We start from the raw sequence: 9,694 nt of genomic DNA, 5'->3' as shown, positions 1-9,694 counted from the left end.
GGGCGGTGGGGACGGATCAGGGGATGGAATCTGGGGGAATACTGGGGAAAGGGGGGATTAGAAGGAGCTTCCGTGGAAATCCCAACTTGTTCTGGAAGTTGTTTGTGATCGAAGCATCCCAGTGGGAATCATGGAATGCTTTGGGCTGGAAAAGAGCTTTAAGGCCATTGAGTCCAACCATTCCCGAGCCACATTCCCGCTGCCAAGGCCACCACTGAGCCACATCCCCGGGTGCCACATCCGCAGGGATTTGAAATCCCTCTGGGAATGGCGACTCCACCACTGGACAGTCCTTTCCATGTGGGAATTGTTCCCAACATCCCCTGGCACTGCCCTGGCACAGCTCGAGGCCGTTCCCTGTTGTCCTGCCCCGCACCCCCTGGGAGCAGAGCCCAGCTGGGCTCGTGTCCAGCTGGAGGAGCTCCAGAACTTCCCTGGGATCCCTGGGATTCCCTTTTCCTTGCAGATGCAGGGCCCGTATCCGTCACCATCCCGGCCTCTCCCTTCATGCAGAAGTTGGGATATGGCACCGGAGTCAACGTGTACCTGATGAAAAGGTGTGTGGGGGGAGCTCAGGGGGGACAGGGAACAGGGATTGGGCAGATTTTATTCCCCAAAAATCCCCCCCTGGGGATGGAAAACGGGCTCTGAGAGGGAAAGTGGTGCCGTCACCGCCCTCCGGGTGCTGCCGGATTCCCTTCCCACAGATCCGGAGCCCAGGGAGGGATGTGGGGTTTGTACCGGGCTTGTCCAGGCTGGGAAGGAGCCCTTTGTTTTGGGATAACCTTTCCCAGGGATTCAGGGCTTTGGAGTGCATTCCTGGTGCCTCAGGGCAAGCTGCTTCCCTCCCGGAACTCCAGATGGGAATCAATACAAATTCCCTCTCCCTGAGAATTCCAGGGCGGAGCAGAGCATTCCCGTGCCCACCTGGGGCACATTCCAGTTCCTTTAGCACTTCTGCTCCGTAATTCCATGGAGTAAAGGCAGCTGTTCCCCAGCACAGCCCCTCGGGGCCCCCATCCCGGCGTTATCCCGAGGGAGCGGCTCTGACACGCCGGGATTTTCCAGGTCTCCCAGGGGTTTGTCCCGCTCCCCCTGGGCCATAAAGAAGATCAATTCCAAGTGCAACCGGAGCCAGCAGAGCCTCTACGGGGAGAGGCTGAGGGAAGAGGCCAAAATCCTGCGGGACCTCCAGCATCCCAACATCGTGGGTGAGTTCCCAGGGCGGGGAAATCGGGAATTCTGGAGCGCTCCCCACCCTCCCAGCCCGGAATCCCTTCCTAATCTCCCATCTCTCCCTGCCCTCTGGCACTGGGATCCATTCCCAGTGTCCTGTCCCTCCAGGCCCTGAGCCCCAGGCCCTCTCCAGCTCTCCTGGAGCCCCTTCAGGCTCTGGAATGTGCTCCAAGCTCTCCCGGGATCCTTCCCTTCTCCAGCCTGGCCATTCCCAGCTCTCCCAGCCTGGAGCCAGAGCCTGCCATTGGATCCATCCCCAGCCCAGCTCCTCCCTGGGAAGGAGTTCCGGGAACAAGGGGGTTCCCTGGGAATCTCGGCACTCAGGGCAGGGTCTCCCTTCCCCTTTCCTGCCCTTCCATCCCCACATTCCATAAAAATCCCTCTGCCTGGATTCTGAGTGTCCTTTATCCTGGAATCCTGGAATGGTTTGAGTGGGAAGGGTCCTCAAATCCCATCCCATTCCATGTTCAGGGACACCTCCCACTATCCCAGGTGGCTCCAGCCCTGCCTTGGACACTGCCAGGGATCCATGGGCAGCCACAGTTTCTCTGGGAATCCCAGCCCAGCCCCTCCCCCCCCTCCCAGCCAGGAATCCCTTCCCAATCTCCCGTCTCTCCCTGCCCTGTGGCACTGGGATCCATTCCCTGTGTCCTGTCCCTGCATCCCTTGTCCCCAGGCCGTGGGCACAGCCAGGGATCCCTGTGACATCCACGGCCGCAGGACTTGGCTTATCCTGGGATTCCCAAGCCCTTGGACACCACTGAGCCCTGTCCCCAGGGGCCACATCCACAGGGATTTAAATCCCCCCGGGAATGGCGACTCCAGCAGGGCCGGGAAACCCTTTCCATGGAGGAATTATTCCCAATATCCCCCCTGAGCCCCCCTGGATGTGCCCCAGCAGTGCCCAGGGCGCTCCCTGATCCCGAGGGGCCACTCCAGGAGCCCAGAGGTCCCTCCCTGTCCGGAATTCCAGGTGACAATGGAGGTTTTGTCCCACCCTTGGCTCTCCTGGTGGGAATGTTGGGAGATGTTTCTTCACCCCCGTGTTTAATTCCTGCCCTTGTCTTGGTCCAACATCTCCAACAACGCCTTGGGCTCCTCGTGGTCCTCCTGTTTGGGTGTTCCAGGGTTGGAATTGGGTGGGAATTGCTGCCTCCATGGAATGTTGGGTCCCCGAGAAGGCCCAGTTCGGGGGCAGGGACAGCCCTGACCTTTCCAAGGGCAAACATTGTCACTCCCTGTCCCTCCGCTTCGAGGGCTCCTGGGCAGGGCTGGGAACGGGAAAACCTGGAGGGAAAGTGGGACTGGGGAAGGGGAGGATCCAGGGAGAGCTTGGGAATTTTTGGGGAATTTTGGCGGATTTTTTCCTGAATTTTTTTAATTTTTTTATTTTATTTTATTTTATTTTTTGTTTTTTTTTTTTTTTTATGTGGCCTTTCGGGACCTTTTCTTGGAGGGGGAATAAGCAGGGGGGTAAGGTTGGGAATTTTATATTAGATTCATAAGCGAAAGTTTCTTTTGGTGTTTTTGAGTTTGGTATGGGATGGATGTTTGAGGTGTTAAGCCTTGTTGGGGAATGTGGCCTTTGTTGGTATAAGGTTTTATCGTTATTCCGTGATTCGTTTTATGTTTGGTTTATGATTAGTGAACTTTTTACGATTGGTTTGTGGGATTGGTGGGGCGGGGATCGTTTTTTATTCGGTGGGGGGGGTATGGGAATTCTTTTTGGGGGAATTTCTGGGAATTTTTTTTCGGATTTTTTTTTTTTTTATTATTCTTATTTTGGGGGCTTTTTTTCTGAATTTTTTGGCATTTTTTTTTTTATTTTTTGAGGGTTTTTTTTTTGTGACTTTTCACAAAAATTTGGGTGAATTTGAGTGGATTCTGGGTAAATTTGGGTGGATTTTGGGTGAATTTGTGTGAATTTGAGTGGATTCTGGGTAAATTTGGGACTGGGGAGAAGAGCTGGAGGGACAGGCCCCAGGGAATGGATCCCAGTGGGAAAGGGGAGATTTGGGGGGGAGATTGGGAAGGGATTCCTGGCTGGGAGGGTGGGGAGGGGCTGGGCTGGAATTCCCAGAGAAGCTGGGGCTGCCCCTGGATCCCTGGGAGTGTCCCAGGCCGGGTTGGATCCCCTGGGATAGCGGGAATTGTCGGGGTCAGAACGGGATGAGCTTTGAGGTCCCTTCCCCCCCAACCCGTTCCCTGACCTGTTCCCGTCCCCTCTCCCCGTTCCCATCCCTGTTCCAGGGTACCGGGCTCTCACGGAGGCTCCGGATGGCAGCCTGTGCCTGGCCATGGAATTCGGGGGGGAAAAGTCCCTGAACGACCTGATCGAGGAGAGGAGGGAGCAGGGCCTGGGCCCCTTCCCGGCCAGAACCATCTTCCAGGTGGCCCTGAGCATGGCCAGGGGGCTGAAGGTACGGGGGGGTTCCCGGCGCTCCAGGGATTGGGAATAGCCATGGAATGAAGGGATTCATCCAGTCCCACCCCCACTGCCACGGGCAGGGACAGCTCCCGCTATCCCAGGGAATCCAGCCCGGCCTTGGACACTGCCAGGGATCCAGGGGCAGCCACAGCTTCTCTGGGAATTCCAGCCCAGCCCCTCCCCACCCTCCCAGCCAGGAATCCCTTCCCAATCTCCCCCCCAAATCTCCCCTTTCCCACTGGGATCCATTCCCTGGGGCCTGGCATTCCAGGCCCTGAGCCCCAGGCCCTCTCCTGCTCTCCTGGAGCCCCTTCAGGCTCTGGAATGTGCTCCAAGCTCTCCCGGGATCCTTCCCAAATCCAGCCTGGCCATTCCCAGCTCTCCCAGCCTGGAGCCAGAGCCTGCCATTGGATCCAGCCCCAGCCCAACTCCTCCCTGGGAAGGGAATTCACCCTTCTCCAGGTGAACATTCCCAGCTCTCCCAGCCTCTCTCTCCCAGCTCTTCCCACTCTTAACCTCTCCAAGCCCCTTTGGATTCTCCCCCTGGGTCCCTGCAGTGGGAAAATCCCAGCCCAGGTGGTTTTATTCCCTCTCCCACCCCATGTGGCCAGGGGCGGTTTTGGTGGGATGAGCTGGAATGCCGACGGTCTCCAAGGAGGAGACCTCGGTGTCCCTGGGAACGCTTCCCAAAGCATCCAAACCCCCCCCCACCCCTGGAATTGCCCCAAGGCCAGCTCGGAGCAACCCATGGATGGAACCGGACGCTCCTCCACGTCCCTCCCCACCGGGAGCAGATTCCGGAGCCGCTCCCTGAGTCGTTTTTAGGGCCGAGCGCGGGAGATATCCCGACGTTCCCGGCCTTTGGCGCTCCCTTATCCCGATCCAAGGGGTTTTTCCCGCCTCCCCCCAGTACCTGCACGGCGAGAAGAAGCTGCTGCACGGGGACATCAAGTCCCCCAACGTGGTGGTCCGGGGGGACTTCGAGGCCGTCAAGATCTGCGACGTCGGGGTGTCCCTGCCCCTGGATGAGAACATGACCGGTGAGCGGTCCCGGGAACGCCAGATCCCGGGAATTCCGGGCCCGACGGAGCTGCTCTCACCGCAGGGTTGTGGGAACAAAGCTCCCCGGGAGGGTGGAATTCTCTGGGAATTCCTGGGAGAGTTAGAGGGTTGGAGTTCCCTGGGAATTCCTGGGAGGGTTAGAGGGTTGGAATTCCCTGGGAATTCTTGGGAGAGTTAGAGGGTTAGAATTCCCTGGGAATTCCCGGGAGGGTCAGAGGGTTGGAATTCCCTGGGAATTCCTGGGAGGGTTAGAGGGTTAGAATTCCCTGGGAATTCCTGGGAGGGTTAGAGGGTTAGAATTCCCTGGGAATTCCTGGGAGGGTTAGAGGGTTGGAATTCCCTGGGAATTCCTGGGAGGGTTAGAGGGTTAGAATTCCCTGGGAATTCCTGGGAGGGTTAGAGGGTTAGGATTCCCTGGGAATTCCTGGGAGGGTTAGAGGGTTAGAATTCCCTGGGAATTCCTGGGAGGGTTAGAGGGTTAGAATTCCCTGGGAATTCCGGGAGGGTTAGAGTGTTAGAATTCCCTGGGAATTCCTGGGAGGGTTAGAGGGTTAGAATTCCCTGGGAATTCCCAGGAGGGTTAGAATTCCCTGGGAATTCCCTGGAGGGTTAGAGGGTTAGAATTCCCTGGGAATTCCCGGGAAGGTCAGAGGGGGATCCAAGGGCAGGAGGCAGCGGGATGGGAGGAATGTGGGCAAGGGAGAAGCTTTTAACGGGAATCCTGGAATCTGGGAGGGTTAGAGGGTTGGAATTCCCTGGGAATTCCTGGGGAGGGTTAGAGGGTTGGAATTCCCTGGGAATTCCTGGGAGGGTTAGAGGGTTAGAATTCCCTGGGAATTCCCGAGAGGGCTAGAGGGTTAGAATTCCCTGGGAATTCCTGGGAGGGTTAGAAGGTTGGAATTCCCTGGGAATTCCTGGGGAGGGTTAGAGGGTTGGAATTCCCTGGGAATTCCTGAGAGGGTTAGAGGGTTGGAATTCCCCGGGAATTCTCGGGAGAGTTAGAGGGTTAGAATTCCCTGGGAATTCCCACGAGGGTTAGAGGGTTAGAATTCCCTGGGAATTCCTGGGAGGGTTAGAATTCCCTGGGAATTCCTGGGAGGGTTAGAATTCCCTGGGAATTCCTGGGAGGGTTAGAGGGTTAGAATTCCCTGGGAATTCCTGGGAGGGTTAGAACTCCCTGGGAATTCCTGGGAGGGTTAGAACTCCCTGGGAATTCCTGGGAGGGTTAGAATTCCCTGGAAATTCCTGGGAGGGTTAGAGGGGGATCCAAGGGCAGGAGGCAGCGGGACGGGAGGAATGCGGGCAAGGGAGAAGCTTTTAACGGGAATCTTGGGAAATCTGGGATACCCGGCACTGCCACGGTGCCGGATTCCCACCCGGGGGGGGGGGGAAAACGTGGGAAGGAAACAGATCCGGGCCTCCCAAAAGGAGCTGCCCTGGGAATTCCAAAGGCTTTAATCCGTGCGATGGGAACAATGCGGGGACGGGGATTCCCCCACCCCGGGGGGGGAGACCGGGCGGGCCCCTTTTCCATGGAGAAGCGATTCCAGAGGGTGCCTTTTCCCCCCCCGCAGTGAGCGACCCCCGGCTGAGCTACGTGGGCACGGAGCCCTGGAAGCCCAGGGAGGCGCTGGAGGAGGGCGGGACCATCACGGACAGGGCCGACATCTTCGCCTTCGGGCTCACCCTGTGGGAGATGCTGACCCTGAGCGTCCCTCACCTGCAGCTGGGAAACGGGGATGAAGGTTGGGGGGGCTCCGCATTCCCGGCGGGAATCGTCCCCAGTGTCCCGGCTGAGCCTGCCCCGGGACAGCCCTTTCCATGTGGGAATTGTCCCCAATATCCTGGCTGAGCCTGCCCCGGGACAGCCCTTTCCATGTGGGAATTGTTCCCACGATATCCCGCTGAGCCTCCCTGGACACCCTTTTCCAGGTGAATTGGTCCCAGGCTGCAAGCCCTGGCCCTGCACAGCCCTTTTTTCCATGTGGGAATTGTCCCCAATATCCGCTGAGCCCTGCCCTGGCACAACCCTTTCAATGTGGGAATTGTCCCCAGATCCGGCTGACTGCCAGGGCACGCCCCTTTCCATGTGGAATTGTTCCACAGGTACCCAGCTGAGCCTGCCCCGGGACAGCCCTTTCCATGTGGGAATTGTTCCCAGTGTCCCGGCTGAGCCTGCCCCGGGACAGCCCTTTCCATGCGGGAATTGTCCCCAGTTGAGCCTGCCCCGGGACAGCCCTTTTCCATGTGGGAATTGTTCCCAATATCCCAGCTGAGCCTGCCCTGGGACAGCCCTTTCCATGTGGGAATTGTTCCCAGTGTCCCGGCTGAGCCTGCCCTGGCACAGCTCTTTCCATGTGGGAATTGTCCCCGATATCCCGGCTGAGCCTGCCCTGGGACAGCCCTTTCCATGTGGGAATTGTTCCCAGCTGAGCCTGCCCTGGGACAGCCCTTTCCATGTGGGAATTGTTCCCAGTGTCCCGGCTGAGCCTGCCCTGGGACAGCCCTTTCCATGTGGGAATTGTTCCCAATATCCCAGCTGAGCCTGCCCTGGGACAGCCCTTTCCATGTGGGAATTGTTCCCAATATCCCAGCTGAGCCTGCCCTGGGACAGCCCTTTCCATGTGGGAATTGTTCCCAATATCCCAGCTGAGCCTGCCCTGGGACAGCCCTTTCCATGTGGGAATTGTTCCCAATATCCCGGCTGAGCCTGCCCTGGCACAGCCTTTTCCATGTGGGAATTGTCCCCGGCTGAGCCTGCCCTGGCACAGCTCTTTCCATGTGGGAATTGTCCCTGATATCCCAGCTGAGCCTGCCCTGGGACAGCCCTTTCCATGTGGGAATTGTTCCCAATATCCCAGCTGAGCCTGCCCTGGGACAGCCCTTTCCATGTGGGAATTATCCCCAATATCCCAGCTGAGCCTCCCCTGGGACAGCCCTTTCCATGTGGGAATTGTCCCCAGCTGAGCCTGCCCTGGGACAGCTCTTTCCATGTGGGAATTGTTCCCAATATCCCACCTGAGCCTGGAGGGATGTTGGAGGCCGTTCCCTCTCCTCCTGTCCCTCGTTCCCTGGGAATTGGGGACTTCCTTCCAGGGGATTGTAGGAGCTGGGACAGTCCCAGGATGGCACAGGATCCTTAGGGATGGTTCAGGTTGGAAAATCCCTCCAGGATCATGGAGTCCAANGGAGCCGGCCGGAGGGATTAACAGCATTCCAGGAAAAACTTTTCCGGGAGAGGCTCTAATTGCTTCGGGAGGGAGGGGAGGGGGGAAAATCCTTCCCTGGGGTGGGAAAAGGGGGATTTGGGGCGGGAATGTTGGGCTGGAGCGGCTCTGGAATTCCAGAGGCTCCAGAGGGGGATTTTGGGGGGGAAAAAGGGGGATTTGGGGGAAAGCAAAGCTTTGGGAAGGGGGGAATGGGCTGAGCGTGGAATCGTGGGATGGGTGGGAAGGGATTTTAAGGATCATCCTGTTCTATCCCAGGGACACCTCCCGCTGTCCCAGGGAATCCAACCCGGCCTTGGACACTGCCAGGGATCCAGGGGCAGCCACAGCTTCTCTGGGAATTCCAGCCCAGCCCCTCCCCACCCTCCCAGCCAGGAATCCCTTCCCAATCTCCCCCCCAAATCTCCCCTTTCCCACTGGGATCCATTCCATGGGGCCTGGCATTCCAGGCCCTGAGCCCCAGGCCCTCTCCAGCTCTCCTGGAGCCCCTTCAGCCTCTGGAATGTGCTCCAAGCTCTCCCGGGATCCTTTCCCAATCTATCCCCACCCTTCTGCCCTTCCCAAATCCATTCCCAATCCATCTCTCCTTCTCAAATCCCTCCCCAATCCATCCCCCCTTCCCAAATCCATTCCAAATCCCTCCCCACTTCCTGACCCTTCCCAAATCCATCCCCTCCCCGTCCTTCCCAAATCCATCCCCAATCCACCCTCCTTCCCAAAACCATCCCCCCCTTCCCTGTCCTTCCCAAATCCATTCCCAAATCCTTCCTTGCCCTTCCCAAATCCATTTCCAATCCCTCTCCCTCTCACTGTCCTTCCCAAATCCATCCCCCCCTCCCTGTCCTTCCCAAATCCATTCCCAAATTCCTCCTTGCCCTTTCCAAATCCATCCCCCCTTCCCAAACCCATCCCCCCCTTCCTGTCCTTCCCAAATCCACCCCTAATCCATCCCCCCTTCCCAAATCCATCCCCAATCCATCCCCCCCTTCCTGTCCTTCCCAATTCCATCCCCCCTTCCCAAATCCATCCCCAATCCATCCACCCTGCACAAATCCTTCCACCCCCCAGCCCTTCCCAAATCAGCCACAAATCCCGCCGTGCCTGGACCAAATACATACCAAATAAAGCCCCCCTTCCCCAACAATCCCACAAGCCATGCCCCACGCCCTGCCCTTCAAATCCCATTCCCAATCCTCCTTGCCTTTCCAGAATTCCATCCCCCCTTCCCAAATCCCTCCTCCCCCCGCCCCTCCCGCCCTCCAAAATCCATCCCCAATCCATCCCCCTTCCTGTCCGGCCCAATCCAGCCCCCAAGCCATCCCCCCTTCCCAAATCCATCCCAAATCCATCCCCCCTTCCCAAATCCCTCCTCCCCTCCCTGCCCTTCCCAAATCCATCCCCAATCCATCCCCCCTTCCTGTCCTTCCCAAATCCATCCCCAATCCATCCCCCCTTCCCAAATCCATCCCAAATCCATCCCCCCTTCCCCAATCCATCCTCCCCTCCCAGCCCTTCCTTCCCAAATCCATCCCCAAATCCCTCTCTCCCTCCCTGCCCTTCCCAAATCCATCCCCAATCTATCCCCTTCCCAAATCCACCCCTAATCCATCCCCCCTTCCCAAATCCACCCCTAATCCATCCCCCCTTCCCAAATCTATCCCAAATCCATCCCCGATCCATTCCTCCTTCCCAAATCCATCCCTGATCCATCCCTCCTTCCCAAATCCATCCCCGATCCATT

At 57.9% G+C, this 9,694-nt stretch overlaps 1 protein-coding gene across 1 annotated transcript; it reads left to right on the top strand.

Moving 5' to 3' along the window:
• The first annotated feature begins 485 nt into the window (after positions 1-485).
• LOC120322736 (lymphokine-activated killer T-cell-originated protein kinase-like) lies at positions 486-6,600 on the top strand. Its single transcript, XM_039378817.1, has 5 exons — positions 486-557; positions 1,069-1,211; positions 3,487-3,656; positions 4,575-4,704; positions 6,301-6,600. The coding sequence occupies exons 1-5, from the start codon at positions 508-510 to the stop codon at positions 6,576-6,578; spliced, it is 771 nt and encodes a 256-aa protein (XP_039234751.1). The 5' UTR covers positions 486-507; the 3' UTR covers positions 6,579-6,600.
• Positions 6,601-9,694: the final 3,094 nt, after the last annotated feature.

Source organism: Pipra filicauda, unplaced genomic scaffold (genome assembly GCF_003945595.2).
Source record: "Pipra filicauda isolate LSUMZ 115617 unplaced genomic scaffold, ASM394559v2 scaffold1493_size21216_pilon, whole genome shotgun sequence".
In the NCBI taxonomy this organism is placed as follows: Eukaryota; Metazoa; Chordata; class Aves; order Passeriformes; family Pipridae; genus Pipra; species Pipra filicauda.
Note: the sequence above shows the minus strand (reverse complement) of the source record. Positions and strands in the feature narration are given on the sequence as shown.

Excerpts from the sequence above, each read along its gene's own strand:
- LOC120322736 (XM_039378817.1), top strand. The coding sequence starts at position 508 with ATGCAGAAGTTGGGATATGGCACCGGAGTCAACGTGTACCTGATGAAA. Across the intron at positions 558-1,068 it reads AACGTGTACCTGATGAAAAG|GTCTCCCAGGGGTTTGTCCC; the intron begins GTGTGTGGGGGG and ends GGGATTTTCCAG. Across the intron at positions 4,705-6,300 it reads CCTGGATGAGAACATGACCG|TGAGCGACCCCCGGCTGAGC; the intron begins GTGAGCGGTCCC and ends CCCCCCCCGCAG.